The sequence below is a fragment of the Phyllosticta citribraziliensis genome (genome assembly GCF_038025025.1).
Source record: "Phyllosticta citribraziliensis strain CPC 17464 chromosome Unknown J3D65scaffold_2, whole genome shotgun sequence".
NCBI classification, from domain to species: domain Eukaryota; kingdom Fungi; phylum Ascomycota; class Dothideomycetes; order Botryosphaeriales; family Phyllostictaceae; genus Phyllosticta; species Phyllosticta citribraziliensis.
The window spans coordinates 2,271,903-2,291,396 of NW_027117339.1; the positions used below are offsets into that span (position 1 = coordinate 2,271,903).

At 56.3% G+C, this 19,494-nt stretch overlaps 7 protein-coding genes across 7 annotated transcripts; 4 read left to right on the plus strand and 3 right to left on the minus strand.

Annotated features, from left to right (window-relative positions):
• Positions 1-153: 153 nt before the first annotated feature.
• J3D65DRAFT_227646 (uncharacterized protein) lies at positions 154-1,390 on the minus strand. The gene is made up of 2 exons (XM_066794645.1): positions 753-1,390; positions 154-704 (listed from the first exon to the last, which is right to left on the minus strand). Exons 1-2 carry the CDS (start codon positions 1,116-1,118, stop codon positions 207-209), a joined length of 864 nt encoding a protein of 287 aa, XP_066659043.1. The 5' UTR covers positions 1,119-1,390; the 3' UTR covers positions 154-206.
• Positions 1,293-2,793, minus strand: J3D65DRAFT_614824 (Arp2/3 complex, 34 kd subunit p34-Arc-domain-containing protein). The gene is made up of 5 exons (XM_066799258.1): positions 2,627-2,793; positions 2,305-2,549; positions 1,831-2,253; positions 1,633-1,782; positions 1,293-1,582 (listed from the first exon to the last, which is right to left on the minus strand). The coding sequence occupies exons 1-5, from the start codon at positions 2,686-2,688 to the stop codon at positions 1,503-1,505; spliced, it is 960 nt and encodes a 319-aa protein (XP_066659044.1). The 5' UTR covers positions 2,689-2,793; the 3' UTR covers positions 1,293-1,502.
• Positions 2,794-2,879: 86 nt separating this feature from the next.
• J3D65DRAFT_566314 (WD40-repeat-containing domain protein) lies at positions 2,880-6,030 on the plus strand. Its single transcript, XM_066797603.1, has 2 exons — positions 2,880-2,927; positions 2,984-6,030. The coding sequence occupies exons 1-2, from the start codon at positions 2,911-2,913 to the stop codon at positions 5,847-5,849; spliced, it is 2,883 nt and encodes a 960-aa protein (XP_066659045.1). The 5' UTR covers positions 2,880-2,910; the 3' UTR covers positions 5,850-6,030.
• Positions 6,031-6,370: 340 nt separating this feature from the next.
• On the minus strand, positions 6,371-7,716 carry J3D65DRAFT_674561 (uncharacterized protein). The gene is made up of 2 exons (XM_066803555.1): positions 7,180-7,716; positions 6,371-7,127 (listed from the first exon to the last, which is right to left on the minus strand). Exons 1-2 carry the CDS (start codon positions 7,527-7,529, stop codon positions 6,461-6,463), a joined length of 1,017 nt encoding a protein of 338 aa, XP_066659046.1. The 5' UTR covers positions 7,530-7,716; the 3' UTR covers positions 6,371-6,460.
• A 627-nt stretch (positions 7,717-8,343) lies between these two features.
• Positions 8,344-9,533, plus strand: J3D65DRAFT_227698 (uncharacterized protein). Its single transcript, XM_066794646.1, has 4 exons — positions 8,344-8,514; positions 8,562-8,665; positions 8,720-8,786; positions 8,839-9,533. The coding sequence occupies exons 1-4, from the start codon at positions 8,449-8,451 to the stop codon at positions 9,454-9,456; spliced, it is 855 nt and encodes a 284-aa protein (XP_066659047.1). The 5' UTR covers positions 8,344-8,448; the 3' UTR covers positions 9,457-9,533.
• Positions 9,534-12,223: 2,690 nt separating this feature from the next.
• Positions 12,224-13,371, plus strand: J3D65DRAFT_600469 (uncharacterized protein; the record flags this gene model as incomplete). The annotated part of the gene is made up of 4 exons (XM_066797971.1): positions 12,224-12,380; positions 12,431-12,646; positions 12,688-12,728; positions 12,868-13,371. 4 exons carry the CDS (start codon positions 12,224-12,226, stop codon positions 13,369-13,371), a joined length of 918 nt encoding a protein of 305 aa, XP_066659048.1.
• Positions 13,372-17,402: 4,031 nt separating this feature from the next.
• Positions 17,403-18,620, plus strand: J3D65DRAFT_644378 (C2H2 conidiation transcription factor-like protein FlbC; the record flags this gene model as incomplete). Its single annotated transcript, XM_066802147.1, has 2 exons — positions 17,403-18,453; positions 18,505-18,620. The coding sequence occupies 2 exons, from the start codon at positions 17,403-17,405 to the stop codon at positions 18,618-18,620; spliced, it is 1,167 nt and encodes a 388-aa protein (XP_066659049.1).
• Between the last annotated feature and the right edge of the window lie 874 nt (positions 18,621-19,494).

Consider the following 19,494-nt stretch of genomic DNA (forward strand, 5'->3'; position numbering starts at 1 on the left):
ATTTACTTCTCAAAAAACCAATCGCGCCCCTGACTCCAATCCATGCTGATCTCCAGGCCAGGTCCACCGACGAAGTTCGTTCCCCATGCTCATCATTATAGGGCATCCCCAATTGTCTGCACTGTGACTGTTGACCCGGCCCGATCCTGTTCCGTGTGCGTTTCCCGGTAGGTATGCTTCACAACTGCCATTTCGCCGTCCCCACCTCACTTCTTGCTGCTTGCTTTTGCCTTGACGTTCTTTCCCTTGGTCTCTTCCTGGCCTGCCTTTTGCTCCATGGCCTTCATCCTCTCTTTGAATGCCCTTGGGCTCTCCAATTCTTTCGAACTCTTCGTCTTGGTGAAGAACTGGGCCAGCTTCGATGGTCCAGACCACATGCCAACCTTTTTTGCCTTTGCCTTTGCCTCTGCAGCCCGGTACTTGTCCTCAAACTCCCCAAACTCGGATCCTGTCTTGGCTTCGTATACCGTAGCGAGGCCGTTCTTGAGCATCTCGAGCCCGACATCTTTGCGGAAGATGCCCCGCCGAATGAAGACGGTGGCGACTACGCGGTCATATTGGTCACGACGATAGATGTATGCGCGGACTCGGCGGTCGAGAATGTGGTTCTTGAGCCATTCGAAGGCTTCTTGGCCGTACGGTTGCGCTGGTCTGCCGAAATGCGCGAGTTCGGGAGCGTCAACACCTGCTATGCGTATATGGATCTGTGTTCTCGTCAGACATGAATGCAGCGCAGTCGCCCCAAGACGTACGGTATTCGACTGCAGCCCCTCCCTGCTGGTTGGGACCTTTCTCCACGGCAGCCAACCCCAGCCCGTCAGCCGGCCGCCTGGTGTGTGGAATAGGTGAAAGTTGTCGGCATCGCCAACTCTGGTGACTCTGCCAAACAGACTCTTGCGTCGGAAATATTTTGGCTTGATATAGTTGACGCTTGGTATCCTCCTGACGTAGGATTTGTAGAACCGAATAAGCAGGAGAGATGTCGCGGTAGCGGCTACCGAGGTTGCGAGGTTTCGCGGTGTCAAGGCGCTGTCCCAGTCGATGGTGCCGTCGTCCCGTTTCAGCCGGGTCAAGAAATCCTCTTGGTCGTCATCTTTGTTCGACCAGGGCCACCGCATGACTGCGGCGGAAGGAAAGGAGAGGAAGAAGTTGTGTTGAGCGCACTGCGCGCTGCAAGTAACGATTCCACGACCTGTCGCGCGCGCGCGCTAAGACCAAGTCAGAAGCCGAAGGCGGTGTGGGGTTACCTAGACACGGTCGGTTGCGCAGTGACGTATGACAGGCACGGGGGTCGCTGGAATGTTGGAAACTGAATGCTCTATAGAGACCCAGATGCTTTTCACGCTGGGTGCAGGTCACTGTGTCCAAATCAACTGGCGCGTGCCTGACGTGTCCATCCCACGACCTACACGCATGCAACGCGTCTCCCTGATCCGACAGCACCCTGGCACGCCACAACTCTCCGTGCAGCTGTTCTACATACAGGCTTGATTACGCACACACTAAAAGTTGACCTTGAAGGTACGTCCACTGGCCGTCTTTCTCTCCTTCTCTTCCGTCTCCGGCCTGGCTCTGCGCAAAACTTGGTTGGATTAGCGTTTGCCTTCGCTGTTCCAATAGTGACCCTCTTACCTTGCAGGAAGTCTGCAGTACGTCTCCTCATCCTCGAGTGAATATAGGCCTTGGACGCCTTGATGTGGTAGTGGAAATAGTCACGGAATGTCTGGATATGAGAAATGACCTCGTAGCGGCGTTGAATCGTCAGGTGTCTTGGGAACAGGACTGCTCTTGTTAGCACACGAGCAATATGTCCTTTTGCAACCAACTCACCGAAAGTGATGTAGCCGACTTCGCCTGCCTTGGCTTGTGCGACCTCTGGTTGGTCTTGGAGTTCCAGAGGAGGGTCATTCCTGAACAGGACCTGGGGAGCGTTCTGGATGGCTCTCCTCCGAGCATCCACAAACTCCTGAAGGAAGACTTTGCCAAAGATGCGGTCCGTCTCCTCTTTGAAGACAGTACTGAAAATAACTGTCACTCGGTCGTGACCAGCCTTGATGTAGATGGCCTCCTCCTCGCGGTAGTGGATTGCGCGCACTGCACCTCCCTCACGGACGCCCTGGGGTGCAGATTCTGACGTGTACTTGGACGCTTCTTCTTGAAGAGCGGCAAACTCGTCGAATGCCTGCTCAAAGGGAGCAGCCATGGCATTGCGCTTTAGCAGGGAGATCTTGCGGACCAGCTCATCCCGAGCCTCTGTACGCGCTGATCAGTATCAAATCCAATGCCACAGAGGGGCGCTACTACCTTGCTCCGCAGGCAGATTGTCCAAGTCCACTTGCACCGAAAAGTCGTAGCCTGATTCTGGTGCGACGATGTATGGGCCATATTCGCGCTCGAGCACCTGCTGCGCTCCGTACTTGACGAGCTCCTGGAAGCATCGTACGGCTATCGAGACGACAATCTTGGTCTTGGATTCGGGGGTGGAAATATGGAAGGTGACGCCGTCAAAGTCGGAGACAATCTGGTCGATGGAGGCTGGGGGAGCTCCTCTGTAGTCTTGTTAGCTACACCGGTCTCCGCGGGGGCTAGCTCCTCTATGTGAGGACAATGCAGGGGAAGTCCGCACCCCGAGAGCCGATCGTTCAGCAACGACTCAATGAGCACATTCTGGTAGTCCAAGAGCAGCATTGTGGGCGAAACTGCGGTATCAAAGGCGTTGGCGGGTGGTTCGGGGATGGTGATGAGGCAGCCGTGTTGAGCTGGAGACGGTGGTCCGCCCTATGGGTGCCAAGGACTGGGACCGGACGTGGGGCGGGCGGAAAGGCGGCGGGATCGCCCAAAAAGTCCGCGTCGCTTGGAGCTTCGAAAAAGTTCGGACTGCAGACGCGCCTCCGTCACCAACCCTTCGCAATGGTCAAATCATACGTGTACGTCTCCAAGTTTTCCTCTGTCATTGTCGCGCGCGCCCGACTAATCTGAATAGAAAGTATGAACACTCTCACACCTTCGGCGTCGTAAATTCTGCCACTTCGAATGCCGTCTGGGTCCCTGATGCCGGCGCAAACCGCCTGACTGGCGCCGGCCATGCCTACGTGGGCGCGAATGAAGAAGTGCTCTGCTGGGACGTGAAAAAGGGCGATCTCCTCAGCAGATGGCACGATCGTGCTTGTTCTGCTCAAGTCACCGCCATCGCGCAGAGCAAGACGGACCCCGATGTCTTCGCCGTTGGATACGCAGATGGCAGCATTAGAGTCTGGGACTCGAAGACCTCGTCTCTCTTGATCAGCTTCAATGGACACAAATCGGCCGTCACGCACCTGACTTTCGACGACTCTGGCGTGCGGTTGGCTAGCGGCTCCAAAGATACCGACATTATTGTCTGGGATCTTGTCGGAGAAGTTGGTCTATTCAAGCTTCGTGGTCATAAGGATCAAATTACCGGTCTACACTTCCTTCGTGTCAACCCTGACGAGAACGGCGACGAGGATGAGATGCCCACCGTCACGGACGACGGACCGGTCTTCCTGCTATCAACGAGCAAAGACGCACTGATAAAGATTTGGGATGTCACCTCCCAGCACTGTATCGAAACCCACGTCGCCCAGACTAATGGAGAGTGCTGGGCCCTCGGCGTTTCCCCCGACCACAACGGATGCATCACGGCCGGAAACGATGGCGAGCTCAAGGTCTGGGCGATTGACCAAGAAGGTCTCCGGACAGCCTCGAAGCGGGTAGACGAGATGGCGGATTCAAGGTTCTTGATTGACCGGGGTACGTTACATCGACAAGGCAAGGACCGAACGCTGGGAATCCGTTTCCATCCTCGACTGGACTACATCGCGATACATGGATCAGAAAAGGCCGTCGAGTTGTGGAGAATAAGATCAGACGAAGAAGTGCAAAAGGGTCTAGCCAGGAAGAGGAAGAGAAGAAAGGAGAAGCTTAGGGAAAAGGGAGAGGACGTTGACATGACCGACGCCGACGACATGGCAAGCGCGGGTGTAGCCGACATCTTCACCCCGTACGTCATTGTCCGGACAGGAGGCAAGGTGCGGTCCGTGGAGTGGACTGGAAGAGGGTCGAAAGCGTTGCAACTGCTTGTGGCCACCACTAACAACCTCCTGGAAGATTACACCATTCCAACCAAAGAAAAGACGAAAAAGGCATCAAAGGAAGAACCGCCAGAGTACAGCCGCCAATACTCTGTAGATCTTCCAGGACACAGGACAGATGTTCGCGCCATGGCCTTGAGTTCTGATGACCGGATGTTGGCCTCGGCATCGAGTGGCAGTCTCAAGATTTGGAACGTTAAGACTCAAACCTGTCTACGCACCCTCGAGTGCGGCTATGCACTCTGTTGCGCCTTTCTTCCGGGCGACAAGATTGTAGTGGTCGGCACAAAGAGTGGAGAGCTCGAGCTGTTTGACATTGCGTCGTCACAGCTTGTAGACACTGTTCAAGCGCACGACGGCGCCATATGGACCCTCGATCTTCATCCAGATGGCAAGTCAGTCGTGACCGGAAGCGCAGATAAGACGGCCAAGTTCTGGAACTTTGAAATCGTGCAGGAAGAGATTCCCGGCACAAAGCGCACGACTCCCAAGCTCAAGCTCGTCCACTCTCGTACCCTCAAGGTCAACGATGACATTTTGAGCCTCTGCTTCTCTGCAGACTCTCGTCTCCTCGCCGTCGCAACGCTCGACAACACGGTCAAGGTCTTCTTTGTCGACTCGCTAAAGCTATTCCTCAACCTCTATGGCCACAAGCTTCCTGTGCTCAACATGTCCATATCATCGGACAGCAAGCTGATCGCGACCTGCTCCGCCGACAAGAACATCCGCCTTTGGGGTCTCGACTTTGGCGACTGCCACAAGTCGTTTTTCGCGCATCAAGACTCGATTATGCAAGTAGCCTTCATCCCGCACCCAGTCTCGCGAGACGAGGGTCACTTCTTCTTCAGCGCATCCAAGGACCGCGCCATCAAGACGTGGGACGGCGATAAGTTTGAGCAGATCCAAAAGCTCGACGGTCATCACGGCGAGATCTGGGCCATGGCCGTCAGCCGCACGGGTGATTTCTTCGTCACCGCGTCCCACGATAAGAGCATCCGGGTGTGGATGCAAAGCGACGAGCCCATTTTCCTCGAAGAAGAGCGCGAGCGCGAGCTAGAAGAGCTGTACGAATCAACACTAGCAACATCGCTCGACGCCGACGGCGAGGCGGGCGAAGACGGCGAGAAGGGTGAAGTGGGGGCAGCCACGAAGCAGACGATTGCGACACTGACGGCGGGCGAGCGCATCATCGAAGCATTGGAGCTGGGCCTGGTGGACTTGGAGGTCGTCGGCGAATGGAAAGCCAAACGCGCCGCTAACCCGTCGGTCAACCTCGCGCCGCCGCAGCGCGATCCGCTGTACATGGCGCTGGGCGGTGTCAGCGCTGAGCAGCACGTCCTCAACACTGTGGCCAAGATCCCCGCCGCGCAGCTGCACGATGCCTTGCTCGTGCTGCCGTTCTCTACGCTCCCGGGCCTGTTCCGCTTCATCAACATTTGGGTCAGGAGACAAATGAACGTGCCCCTCGTTTGCCGCGTCCTCTTTTTCATGCTTCGCACGCATCAGCGCCAGATCGTGGCGAGCAAGGAGTTGAAGACGATGCTTGAGGGCATGCGTGAGGATCTGAGAACCACGCTTGGTGGCCTGAAGGATATGATGGGTTTCAATGCGGCGGCGGTCAAGTTTGTCGGCTTGAAGGCGGATGGCACAAAGGTGGCTAGATTGGAGGATGTGGAGGAGAAGGAGAAGGCAGCGGACCAGGGGCGCAAGAAGAGGGCCTTTGTTGATGTCGCTTGAGTGTAATTTTGTCAAAAATGCTAGCACAGCAAATGGGCGTTCTGTTTTATATAGAGCATGGAGATTCAAGACGAGAAAAGCAAGACCGTTTGGAAGAATGAAGTTGACGGCAGTATGTTGCGAGCATCTCTCCAGTAGCCGTAAAAGGCAGAGATAAGTAAACCGCTACCTTTTGTTCCGAATACTCCTTCCATCCGTGACACTGCTCCCGCCGTAGCGCTTCATCTGCCTCCGTCATACTTCTTTAAGTCCGGAGGCTCCATGTGGAGCATGAATTTGGTCGCACATGGATGCCGAGACATGCCTTGCAATCTGATCTATTGAAATCAGGCAGATAACGCGCATTTTGACGGAGAAGGGCGGCAGCCTTTCGGCATTGACATCAACGCTCAATCGGGCAGGTTGACACAAACAAGCCATGTCGCATTGGCGTGCCTCTTGATTTGAGCACGGAGACAGACTTTCGTTCGGGTCGATTGGAGCACGAGCAAGTAGCAAGACCAGCCAAGTAAAAGAGATTAGGATGGGGTCATTTATACGCTATGGATCATTAAAATCAAATTAATAAAACCCAAGGCAAAAGGGCAAAGCTTCCCAAATGCACAACATCATCAAACATACAACGCGGCGTCCTCACTCCCTTGCTGTCTCTGATCTGACCTTTCTGACTCTTCACCTCCTGGTCTTTTGACGTCCGAGTGCTTCGCTGGGTCAAATACGAAGATTGGAAATTCCAAGAAGATGGTCCTTTTCAAAATCGTGGGCATCTTTTCGTAAAGTGCCGGCGGGAATGGAAACAAGATGCTCGTGCGATTGAGCCAGCGCGAATACTCTTCCCAGCGAGTCCCCTTTTCGTAACGCTTCTTGGCGCCTGGCCGCTCTTGCAGCGTCAATCCCGACACGAACATGAGCAAAGTCGTCAAGAAAATGGGGCCCAAGATGGATGCGTAGAGGGCTGCACGGGCGCCACCGTGAACATAGCCGTTGGCCGCCGGAGCCACGGCAATGGTGAATATCGAGAATTGAATTAAGATTTCGCCAAAATAATTCGGATGGCGGGAGTAGTGGAAGAGGCCAATATTGCAGATGGAGCCGTCGCTTCCGTGGCGGGACCTGAAACGGTACTTTTGGACATCGGAGACGGATTCGCAGAAGAATCCAGTGGCGAAGAGTATGACACCGGCGATATCGCAACCAGTGCCGAACTTGGGCTGCGGATATGCTGTAACTTTCGGAGAATTGAGGATAGTAACAGGGAACGAGACAGTCCACACCCAACTGCACATGGTTAGTTGTGTGAGCTTTCGAAAGGATCGCAATGTTCGCTTACAGCATTTGGAAGATCCAGAAGCCGAGAAAGGGAAAGAACTTGTCGCGCTTGTCATCGAAGCGGTCGTCTTTGCCGGTCTTCAAGATTCGGAAGAGCAAAAAGCCCGAGAGACGCGCTCCCCAGAGCATGATGAAAATGGAGGCCACGATTTGGCGCGCATTGTCGCGGTCTCCGCCAAAGGCGAGAGTGATGATGGCAAGGACGACGAAATTGGTGCCGCCAGCGAAATCGGTCAACTTGTCAAACTTGAAGGTGAATGCTATGGAAAAGAAGAAGAGTTGATAGGCGACGGTGATGAGAAAGGTGATTGCCAAGTAATAGTCGTCGAGAACGTGGACGGGGCCGGCCATGGCGGAAGGTTGATCTGTGAAGTTGAGATTGTGACTAGCAATGCCTGTCTCTCATGTCTTAAGAGTCTGATCAATGTAAGCACAACAACAAAGAGCAACGGGTCGTCAAGAGTCAGCCACGAAAAGTGATGTCAAGAGGAAGAGAAGCATGACGACAGGATGCTGTCGAGGGATGAGCCAAGCCTCGGTTGGCTTGGACATGCTCTGGGGATCGCTGTCCATCGATCCATCCATCGGCTTGCCGATGCGCCAACGGCCCGGATGGCCCGTGCGAACCGACTACCCTTTTTCAACGCCATCTTGATGCTCCACGCTCAGACACTCTGTCGACTCTTTCATTATCCTAGTGAACCAACTGATCTCATCGCTTAAAGTTGCGCCAAATTCAAGCATCAGTTCTTCGCTACCGCCCGGCACTCTGCGCCTGCAGTAGCCCCATACTGCGATGAAACCCGTCTCGACCTCAGACCGCAACTCGTGACGCTGCATGTCACGTCTTCAGGTAGAAAGTACTCGTCGAGACTGTGATGCAACCGCTGCCTGGGATTTTGACCACATGCCATTGGCTCCCAGCCATGACAACCTTAAATCCTTTGCCGAACTGATGGGCTCTAAACAAATCACGACCTGGGTGGCTGGAGTTGTCGTACGAGGCTGCCAGATTTTTGCGGTCGTGAACGGTACATGATAAAGGCCCTGATATTTCCATTGCCGTGCTTGGCGACCATCTGATAGCTCTCGGCGCTCTGGATTCTTTAAGAGGCGGACGTTTCTCTCCGTGCCAAACCGGCCGCGTTTCTCGAACAGCTGTCTGCTGCTAGCCTTTCTTTTGACACTCATCACCAGCTGGGCTGAGTAACGCTCACCCTTTTAACAAGCAAGTGTTTTTTGATACCCATCGCACACCGACCGTGCCAACATGACGCGGCTCTGCGCACAAATAAGTCTATTCACATTAGCAGTGTTGGCAACGCTTCTGCCCGAGGTAAGTCCTCCCTTTCAAAGCGGTAGCAAATCACTGATGAGTCCTAGATTTCAGCAGACCTGGCACACCCGAGACGTGGATCCGATATCGTTCGAAGAACAGTAAATGGAAGAGCTCCGTATTTAATAAGAGCCAAAAACAACGCCACAGTGTAAGCATCATGAGGGCTGCTGAGCCGCGGAAGTCTCGACTGACCGGCCGTCAGAACACCAGCGGCACAACCAGTCGCCGCAGCCAAAAACTTTACTGTGACCCAAGTGGTGACCCAGCAGGTGAACCACACTTCTCAAACTCTCTAGTCGCAGAATTCCTTACACCAAGCAGTTGACGACAACGAATATTCAAATGATGACAATGACGGTAAGCAGACCGTGGTCATTTATGGAGCTTCCATTGATTTTGCTCCCAGGTCACTGTAACCCAGAATCCTCCTCCACCTCCTCCTCCAGCACCCACAACCGATCCTGCGGCTGCACCACCACAACAAGGTCAAGGACAAGGTCAAGGACAAGGCTCACCACAACCACCCGCTCAACCACCTGCCAACGTGAGCGCCGCATCTGTCAGCGCGGCCTCTACGGCACCACCTCAACCACCGCCTCAACAACAAGGCGGTGGAAAAGGGGGAGACCAAACACCAAATCAACAGCAACCTCCGCCGCCAGCAGCGCAGCAACCACCTCCTCCACCTCCCGCCTCGGCGGCCTCCGTCACAGCCGCGCAGGCTCCGTCGCCAGCCGCGGCACAACCGAACCCCACCGCCTCGCCTTCTGCGGCGGCTGCCCTCCCGCTCGACATCGATCCGGCCAATCTGGTCAGTGCGCTGACCTTTGGCCTGGGCAGGAGAGGAGCAGTGCCGGAGCCGACGGGGTAGGTGTGTTGGTTTCGGAAGGAGGTCAAGACTGTCGTTCCGATTCCGATTCTCGATTGTACGTACTTTAGCGGTGTTGTTTGGCTCTGATTAATGACGAGTCGCATTTTGTGGCGAGGTTCGTGTATCTACTTGGCCTTGTCTTCCTATCACTATCTCTATGCGGGTCTGCGCGGGCGTTGAAGGGGAACAGCCACGTGCTGCGCTGGTTCGGTGTGATTCGATTCATGGGCTGGATGATTTAATAGACCTATAACGCAGAGGGTCGTCCTGAAAGAATTGCAGTCGGTGCGCAGAGCGTTGGCCGCTACAATTGATAATTTCTATTCCACTTTAATCAAGTCTTTATTGCCTCCATTCTATTTAAATTTCCACAATCTCGTTTATCATGAGCTTCTCTGGAAGTTTTCGCATTTTTGACGAATTCAGGGGCATACAGAAAAGTTTCATCGCTACTTGTCAGCCCCGGCTTGCCTATTTCTTTCACGTTCCTATCCTGGACAAGGACAGCCAAAAAAAAAAAAAAAAAAAAAAAAAAAAGGAGAAGAAGATGATCATTTGGTAAGCTGCGGCTTCAATCTTTCTACGTTGGCATGGTGGTGCTTTTTTTTTTTTTTTTTTTTTTTTGCCAGCATGGTTTCGGCTATGGCCAAGACTGAAGACTCCGACTTTCCAGGGTCGACTGAGGGACGAGATAGATCGAACGTTTTTGGTTGCGGAAGTCTGCGGTTTCCATCACTCTGTCGCGAGCGTACCTTCAGGCCAGTGCCCAGATCCAACAAGCCATGTGTACATCACCTCTACTCTGCGCAGAGAACCATCATCACCGAGTCGCGATGCCTCGGGTCATCAATCAGCGGTGTCTCCAAAAACTGAAAACGTGCGCACCAAGAGATACAGGAAGCTGTTGTCAAACGAGACCAAGAGCAGGTTTGCTCCAGAATCAAAAGACAAGAGCGGCGCTTCTAAAAACGCAGTGGACGTCGAGGCCAGAATCACTTTCACATGGTGCCCCTCCTTGTATGAATGCAAGGGCATTGGTCTGCCCTCACCAAAAAGAAAGCATCCAGTACACGCAACTTGGCAGGGTGTCCAACGCCTGAAACGGGGCACTCGCGCATCGGACCGCGTACAGAGTAAAGTAGCTGTGCAAACGTCGCAGCTGGCTCCTCCATCCACCAACGCATATGCAGTGAGCGTTTCCGCGGGGATGGCTCATGTAGAGTCAAGTCAGACACTTGTCGGTACACATCAAGAGTCGAGACAAGTAAACCGACACCGGCTGGCGCTGCCTGCGGGACGACCATACCACGCGCTGCTGAAGTGGGAAGGTACGGCAAGAGGGGCCGAAACCCAACACACGCACACCAAAAAGCAGCCAGCCAGCATTTGTGGGGGGTGGGAGCTGAGAGAAAGGCGGCAAGGTTCTCGCATGTACATACATGTACATGTACATATGCATGTACTGCGCGCGCGTCTGGTGCAGACCGAACGTGCATGGGGGCCGGGCACATACCTACCCAAGGTAGCCAGCAACCGCCGCGTCGGGGCAACCACCACGACAACGATGACGACGGTGACGTCTGTCTCGGCTGCTACCAGCGAGCCCGCCAGTCATCCTCTGTTCGGCGCATGCGAGCGGGCGGGAGTGCGTGCGTGCGTGCGTGGCCTTCTAGGCTGAATGGCTGGCTGGCTGGCTGGGTCAGGGGCTTCCTTGTGATGCCTGTCAGGGACGTCAGGGGAGCGAGCGGACAACTAACGGGTACAGTAAGTAGATAGGTATATTCGCGACAGGGGAAGTGGGCGGACAGCCGCTGGACGAGCGACGTCGAAAGAGGGATTAGGAAGCCGGGGTTGGTCAGGGGCTTCTGCGCCATTGGGCTGGGAACCTTTGTGCGCAAGACAGTGGTTGGTTGGCGCGGTAAGAATTGCAACGTGCCAGGTGTTATTGTGCAGCGCGAGCGGGTCGTGGTCGAAGTGCCAATCTATTGCCAACTGGCACCTCACAACCGCCAAAAAAATGCACTCATGTCCATCTCTCCAGCCCAGTTCCATCAGACAGAGCAAAGAACGGGAGTAAAGACAAGGTTCGTTCGTGCGCCCCTACCCATGTGGTTCAGGAACAGCGCACCAACCAAGGTACAGGCAAGGTAGACACCGAACCTGCCATCCGCGATTAAAGTTGGCGCTAATCGGCTTAGTGTCTAACCTTAGCACGACGTACCTACGGCATTGCCCACAACCACTCGCGATGTGGGAAAAAGGGAGTTTGAAAAGAGTTGCAACGCCAGTCGACGTTTGAGCACCCCAGTGTCGTCCGCACCCAGGGTGCTGTTGTGGCCATGTTTGAATTGCGCAGGGGTCTACACAGGGACAGACAGTGTGTGAGGTAGGATGGGATTGCTCCTCTCTCCTACTCTCAACTCCCATGTCTGCCGCACCATGACACGGCCGCATACGGCAGCGCCACTTCCAAACGCGGAAGCCGTTAATCAACGCCGAACATTGATGGCTTGCTCCACGATCGCTTCTACCCGCTTCGGGCACGTTGCATCGCGTCGCATTCTCAAACACGACGACGACTCACGATGCCCGCCAGCCTTTCAACGCGCCGTGGCGACGATGCCCGCCTGCTTGTTGGGTTGTGGTGTTTGAGACGATATTTCTGCGTCGATGGGAGGCATGTCTTTGTTCGAGGCTTTGTTCGAGGGTTTTTGTGTGCGAGTGCGCCTAGGTACATTCAGCGAATATACGCACAGAGTGGGATAGACACAGAGAAGTTTCCTGCTGCCGTGAAATCGAAGCAAACAAGCGACTCGATGATAACAACAACCCCCCATGGACGAGGAGGCTTTATACCCCCTCGACCAATTCGAGCAGCAGCACAAACCTATCCAACCCAATCCATGGGCCAGACCGTCCATCCAGAGCATCGCCAAGTCGGCACCAGCCGCCCTGATGATCATCACGACTATCACTACTGGCGACGACAACGGTACGTACCGTCCAAACGCACATCAATAGAGCGAATACGACGCGCCACAGGGCCAGACCAAACGGCGAAGATCACAGCGGCAGATGGGCAGGCGTTAGAGGCAAATCATCCTTCCCGCTGCCATCTGGATTCTGGACTGGATTCGACGTTTGATGGACAGATCCGCGCTGCCGCTCGCCCATCGGCTTGCGTCTTTGGCGACGATCATGGGTACGCGCGTAAAGCTGCGGTAGCGAGCGAGCTTTGGACCCTGAAAGGAGCGACGAGTAGGTGTAGGAAGCGGGTTGAGCACGTTCCGTAAATGTAGTCGGTGACAGACGAAAGACTATGTTGGACCGCTGCCGGCAGGTAAGTGGCGTCGCGCGCAACAAGACGGCAGGTCAGGCACAAGCTGAGCTCTGCGCAACGACGAACAGGAGGACTGGAGCAAAGTGCATTCATTGTGTTCCAAGAGGGGCTCGATACACGCGCACAAGCTTTGCGGTAGCGCCGTCCGCTAGTGCGATTTGATGGGAGGGATGCGAGCGAAACGTGGGTTGGGGGACTCGCGGAATGCAAGAGGGAGAGGGAGTTTCAACGAACCACTCTCGACGACACACCACCTTGCGTTGAACACTCTCATTCCGTCGCATGTGCTTCTCTCCGCCACGACGGTGGCCAAGATTGCTTGTATGCACAAGCTAGCAGTCCCAAGAATCCAGAAAACCAACGCCGTTCGATTCGAGAATTTTTGAGCGACCATGGACAAATGGTCGCGTATGGGCATTGGGACGTAGCAGCTTGCACGAGCTACGGAGGCACAGCACAGCAAGTCGCTCACTCGGAAATGCAACAGCAGGGATCGGCGATGCAGCAGAGGAATGCGATGCAGGTTTTCAGCCTTTTCTTCTTCCTCCCGTGTACAGACTCGAGGTGCAGCACAGCACGTCTGATTCAGCCAGAGCCGTTGCCAAAGCAGGCAGGCGCTGGTTCTCTTTGGGCGCTGCGATGACTCGGGAGAGCGACGGTTGACCCGCAATATGCGTCCCAGAGAGGCATGCTTCACCGCGCCGGCCGGTTCGTCTCTTCTGCCACGCTGCACGCAGCCTTGTCCGAGCCAATCGGCATCCGTGCCTTGAGAGGGCCTCGATACGAGTCGCAAGCCTGCGCGCGTGCAGCTCGTAGGCCAAAATGAGAAGCGGTTTTTCCTTTCCCAGTTGCAAGCCCTTGCCCTTTCCCCCCTTTACCCCCCCGACCGGAAAAAAGCTTTGATGAGCTTTTCCTGCTGGGCCGCCAGCAGGAATTTGTCAATTGGACCTGCTAATGGGATCGGCGCGTGGGCAAGGCCAAGACATGGAGCGCCCGGGCGTAGTGGAGAAGGCCATGGTGTGTTTATCAAAACACGTCTAACCAACACGTCGGATCAGTCCGAACAATGAGCGCGAGCTAGCACGCACGGAGCACTCTATCGGCCTTGTTGGAGCCTGGCGTGACGGGCTCACATGTCGGACGTGCTGGCACGTCGTCGCCTGGCAAGCCAAGGTCCGCTCTCGCCGACAGGCGTCGGACAAGACGAGGCGTTGTGAAGTTTGTTTTGGCTGCACGTTTGTTGTTTTGGATGGTCGTGTACGGTAAGGCACGCCTTGCCCTGCCCCTGTCTCTCCACAGCCATCCATGCGAGAATTTTCGAGTACCATTCCCGAGCATGAGCAATGGGGGAAAAATCCATTGTTTCTGCTTTTGGACACAACGGGCAGGGTATTGCTTAGTGCGTCACACGGGCATCAACCTTTTTTTTTTTTTTTTTTTTTTCTGAGCTTGCTGCGTCCAATGCATGTTGGCATTTCCACGACCCTCTGCTCCTCACCAACCACCAAACCCACCACCAACCGTGAGATCAGGCGGCTGTTCTATTTCCACAAGGCTGGCCGAATCACGACATTCTGGGGCCGGCAGGCCTCGTCGTGTTTCCGAGATTTGTTCTCGAAGAAGCGAAGACGCGGTTGAAGCAACGCCATCCCTGTGACCGGTAGAGGCAGCGTGATGGAAAAGAAATTCCTGGTGGCGGCCTGAGAGAGAGGGTGAGCACGAGGGTATCATGAGGCGAAGAGGCAGTGGCGTCGTTTCCCTGCAGACGACGACGCGTCCTGGCGACGGTGGCAGCGGCTTGTCCAAGTGCGGTCCCTGGACTGCTGGGGCGGGCGGGATGGCGGCGCGGGCGGCGGAACAACAAGCAACGAGATAGGGTAAAAGAATCTGATAAACGGGCAAAGCAGGATTGGGCGGACCGCGGCAGCACCGAGCGCATGGTTACAGCAGGGCAGCACAGGACAAGTAGACTCCCTTCCCTGCTTGGCCAGTGGCAGCTCGTGCAGTGCCGGCGTGCAGACCTACCTACGGCAGGCGGGGGTGGGCGAGTCGTGGGAGCAAACGGGCCGGTCGGTCACGGGCGAGTCGAAGGAACCAATTGACAGAAGGAAGCGCAGCCGGCAGCCTCGCAGGAAAGGAAGGAGGAGCTTTGGGCACAAGCACCTTCCGGAACAAGCGGATTGTGGACTGGCAGCGTCCGCATCAAGCAAGCAGCATGAAGAGCAGCGGCGGGAGATCGGTCGGCTCCTCGTGGCGCTGGCGTGGGCCAGATAGGCGAAACTGGGATGACGGTCGTGTAGAGGGCGAGAGGAGGGAACCATCAAGGTGAAGGCGTCGGCGTTGGCGGCGTTGGCGGCCAGGTGGAGTGGAACCAGGACATTTTGCGCTGGCGGTGCTCCCATTCGTCAAGTCAGGTCAGGTCAGGGCGTGGTGTGCGTTCGGGTGGTGGCATCCAATGCAGCATCCATCGGGCGAGCGGCGGCCCACCGCGTCAAAGGCTCTAGTGAGCAAAGAGCATGGCGCGAGGGCCAAAGTGCTGGTGGTGCTGAGGAGGAGGAGGAGGAGGTGGTGGTGGTGGTGGTGGTGGAGGAAAAAAGAGGCGCAACGCAACGCACCGGGCAGCGGCTACTGCTAGGCTAGCAGGGCCCTGGGGCGTCGCCGACTCCACTCGCCCACCCGGCTGCATGCCGCTTGACCTGCCTGCGGATGGCGGTGGGCGGGCGCATGGGTGGAGCTGGGGATGGGGCATGACTCGGGGCCAATGGCGACTGCGAATGGTGACCAGCGTGCGTCTAGCGGCAGAAGAGGGGAGAGGGTCGAGAGAGAGTCAAGAAGAGTGGTTTGTTTGAGCCTCGCGCAGTGCGGACGGGTACATGTTGCTGGCTGCAGGGACCACAGGGATTCGGGATGTTGTTTTCCCAGAAGTACAGGCGACTCGTACAGCAAAGGCTCAAGTTGGGGGGCGATCGTCGAGGGTCGCGCGGAATCGGAGTCGTGGGTTCAGTTGGACAGTTGGAGTTGAGTCTGTGACGACATGTCGCTTTGGCAGTAGGCACGGTAGCGCCGAGGGTAAGCTTCCGGCAGCTCGCCCGCGCGCCCGGCGCATGTGGCGTCATGGTGCAGGCGGGCTTGGCTGAAAATGACGAACATGGCGACCGTGGGGCCGTCAGCAGCGACTGACAGCGACGACGGGACTCCCTCTGTCGCCGTCGAACGCTGTCTCTATGGCACTCTCGCGCTGGCTCTCTCCAGCTGGGCCCTCACACCGCCATGGCCAGTGCAGCGAGCGTGGTGTGTGCAGCAGGACAGGGCCAGTCAAGGCAGGGCAGGGCAGGGCACGAAATGAGGCATCCCGGACCATGGACCTTGGCATTCCAGGGCTGGGCGCACGGGCGGCCATGGTATACCTGGCCTGGCGGTGCGGTGCGGTGCGGTGCGTGTGGACGACCTTGACCCCTGCTCTCGAGCTAAGAGATTGAGATTAAACGGCTCGTGACTGCTACCGGGGGCGGCGCCTCCATGATCAAACGCTGAACTGAGAGTCCAGGGGAGGGGGTTCCCAACGCATAGGGCCGAGTGCACACACAGCACTGCAGGTGGGCTTGTCAACGACGGGTGACTATGACACTGGTTTGGTTGATTGATGGATTGATTGATTGATTGATTGACGTTTGTCGAGAATCGCTCTCTCTTGAATTCCGCTCCTCTCTCTTCCTGGATGGATGCCCCATGACGGCGGGGCGCGGGCAGGGAGGTGATGGTGGAGGAGAGGCAGCCAGGCAGGCAGCCAGGCCATGGAGCCGACCAGGACAGGCCCCCCCCCCCCCCCCCCCCCCCCCCCTCCTTCGGCTGCCGTGCGCTTGCACAGACCATGGCAGCAGCAGGGTCCCCGCCCACTGGCACTGGCACTGGCTCCCTCTCGCCCAGTTCCGTTTTCCCTGCCCGCCGCGCTCGCTTGTGCTCGGTCCCTACGATGTCATCAGCGACCTGCGACGACGTAAGAAATATGCTGCTGCAGCTGCTCCAAACTGCCCACCACCATCCATCCCAAACCCTCTCCTCTCTCTTTCTCCTCGACACGCCTCCGCCAGCTGTCCACCAATCTGCCTCTCGGCCCGCGCCAACCACTCTCCTACTTTATTCTCCATTTTCCTCTCCGAAATCCACGCTTCTGCCCCCTTCCTCTCCACCTGGCCGCCGCCGCCCTCGATCTGCGCTCGACTTGCCCTCTGCGTGTCCGTCTACCGTCAACCACCAACCACCGCTCGGCCTTGTCTTCGACCCTCAACCACACAAATCACTACTCTCTTTGTCCTCCGACGCCCATTCCCCACATTCAGGGCCTCTTCCTGAAACCTTGTCCAATCTCCAACGTCGTCATACCCGTCGCGCCGCTGCGTCCGCCCTCCACCTCCGTCTGCTGCCCCAGGATCCCGCTCCACCGCACCGCACCGTCAACGCTCAGGTCACCACTGTCGCCAACCACCGCACCCTACTGCACCTCCACTGCACCTCCTTTGACACCTTTCAAAAGCTTCGCTGATCCCGCCCCTCCACTGCTGCTTGTGTCTGGCAACTCTTCTCCACGTTTCGCAAGCCTCCCTGGACCTGCGTTTCACCTTGCTACACCACAGCAACAACTCCATCCCTCTGTTTCTCAACCCTTACCTCGACATGGCAATGGCCGTCGACAACCGGCAGCAGCCCCAGGTCAACATGGGCTTCGACTCGATGCGCTATCCCGCTCCTCACTTCACCAACCCTTGGGTCTCTGCCCCCGCGCAACCTCCCCAGCTGTTTCCCACCACGTCTTCTCTTGGCTCCAACACCTCTGGCCTGGCCGCCACCGCCACCACTGCCCACCCGCAGGCTGCCCGCCCCACCGTCTCCATGCCCTACTCGAATCTCTCCGTCAGCGCCCCCACGTCTCTTGGAGCAGGTACTAGTCTCTCTGATGGCATGTACGCATCGCAAAACTCACTCCAATTGCCCCAAGATCTCATGACCTCGCGGCCATACGGAGCTTCATACGCGGCCTCGGCCTCGCCCACTGCGCCCACGTACGCTCCAACATCGGCTCCTCAGTACTCCATGGACTACTCGACGGCTGCCACGGCCACTAGGCCGCCGCCAACCTACACCTACCAGCAGGACATGGCCCGCCGTTCCTCGCATCCGTCAGTACTCTCCTCCACCAGCTTCCTCAGCGCCCCGCCCGACCTCCAAAGGCACCGCCAGAGCTCCCTCACTGACTTTTCCAGGATGAACACGGACCAGGCGCAGCGCACCAGCTTCAACGACGCTCTCGACGCCAGCCGGGGAATGGTCGCCATGAGCCAGGACATTACGCCCAGGAACATTTATGGCCAGAACCCCCGTAGCTCGGCCGATTCGTACGGATTCCCGGCAACTCACTCGGCCCACTCGTCCATTTCATCCGCCAGCACCTATCCATCATACTACAACGGGTCCGTAGCTGAATCCTCCGTAACCGACTACAGTTCCGCCTCCGAGTCTGTTGGTGACATGTCTTCAAGAACCCTTCCTAGGCCATCCGCGTTGGTTGGCACCAGCCTCCCGCCGGCACCGCAATCCATGATGGGCCAATTCAGCTCCAAGGTGTCGTCGAGCACCCAAAAGAAGCACAAGTGCAAGGTCTGCGACAAGAGGTTCACCCGCCCGAGCTCGTTGCAGACGCACATGTACAGCCACACTGGCGAGAAGCGTAAGTTGGATCCTGCCTTTCCTATTCGCGTACACTTCTGACTCTGCACAGCTTTTGCCTGCGAGGTCGAGGGCTGCGGCCGCCACTTTTCCGTCGTGTCAAATCTCAGGAGACATCGCAAGGTCCACAAGGGCGAACGCGACCAACCCTCTCCCGAAGAGTCGTGACCACGGCTTCCAAATCACGTCGGGCTCGCCTAAACAGCACCTCGACTACGTTTGAGGCGTACAAAAGTTGCATCCCGCATGGCCGCCGTTGTTGATGTTTGTTCTTTTGCTCAAAATGGTTGCAGTTTCTGTATTTCCAGTCGAGATATCCCGCCACGTTCCACTGCGCGCGTTGACCATATCTGCGTTGTCTCGATTTTCCTCGACGCTGGAGAGAACACTTTTATCTTCTAGACAGTCGCTACTTATACCCCTGGTGTGGTTTTCCCCTTTTTTGGTCCTGTCTCTTTTTCTTGGCCCCAACCATCACGGCGATCCGTGTACAGGATGGCCGGCGTTCAGGCTGGAGTAGAGCACGGCGTTTCATGTCCAATTTCCTGTGCAGCGGGTTTTTGCAGACCTCTTCTCTTCAGCTTGTCATTGTATTAGTAGCTCCTCTTGTGGTCTGGGATATTTTTCTGTTTCCTTTTTTGGCTATGGTTCCTGCGCACATGCAGTCTCTAGCTTCACGGCGGTCGCTCGTTTTTCGTGGCAGCCTTGGCGCTGCTGGGCCGGTATTTCCTTGTTTTCGATTTCCTTTGTGTCTTTACGCGGCAGTGTATCGCGCATTTCATTCGTCACCTTTCACATTGTTTGTACGATACGGGGAAAAGAGGTGGTTGCATGTTTTATAGGCCTATACGGGGCTGGCTAACTACCCTTGGCGAAGGGAATGATGGAAAGCTTACAGTGTCAAGAGACGCGTTTATAACTAACTGGGGGGGGAAGAAGACGGCTGGGGAGAAGCCGCAACACTATTGGCCGAAGGGAACGTCAAACACCTGTTGTACTGTGTAAGCTCATCACGACGCTCGCTTATTCGTAATATAATGCA

What these genes read in the sequence shown, in the direction of transcription:
- J3D65DRAFT_227646 (XM_066794645.1), bottom strand. Translation starts at nt 1,118, where the DNA reads ATGCGGTGGCCCTGGTCGAACAAAGATGACGACCAAGAGGATTTCTTG. An exon ending in AGGGGCTGCAGTCGAATACC is followed by an intron (nt 705 to 752) that starts GTACGTCTTGGG and finishes ACGAGAACACAG; the next exon opens with ATCCATATACGCATAGCAGG.
- J3D65DRAFT_227698 (XM_066794646.1), top strand. Translation starts at nt 8,449, where the DNA reads ATGACGCGGCTCTGCGCACAAATAAGTCTATTCACATTAGCAGTGTTG. An exon ending in TGGCAACGCTTCTGCCCGAG is followed by an intron (nt 8,515 to 8,561) that starts GTAAGTCCTCCC and finishes GATGAGTCCTAG; the next exon opens with ATTTCAGCAGACCTGGCACA. An exon ending in CCCAAGTGGTGACCCAGCAG is followed by an intron (nt 8,787 to 8,838) that starts GTGAACCACACT and finishes TACACCAAGCAG; the next exon opens with TTGACGACAACGAATATTCA.
- J3D65DRAFT_674561 (XM_066803555.1), bottom strand. Translation starts at nt 7,529, where the DNA reads ATGGCCGGCCCCGTCCACGTTCTCGACGACTATTACTTGGCAATCACC. An exon ending in TTCTGGATCTTCCAAATGCT is followed by an intron (nt 7,128 to 7,179) that starts GTAAGCGAACAT and finishes AACCATGTGCAG; the next exon opens with TTGGGTGTGGACTGTCTCGT.
- J3D65DRAFT_614824 (XM_066799258.1), bottom strand. Translation starts at nt 2,688, where the DNA reads ATGCTGCTCTTGGACTACCAGAATGTGCTCATTGAGTCGTTGCTGAAC. An exon ending in CAATCTGCCTGCGGAGCAAG is followed by an intron (nt 2,254 to 2,304) that starts GTAGTAGCGCCC and finishes CAGCGCGTACAG; the next exon opens with AGGCTCGGGATGAGCTGGTC. An exon ending in AGTCGGCTACATCACTTTCG is followed by an intron (nt 1,783 to 1,830) that starts GTGAGTTGGTTG and finishes TAACAAGAGCAG; the next exon opens with TCCTGTTCCCAAGACACCTG.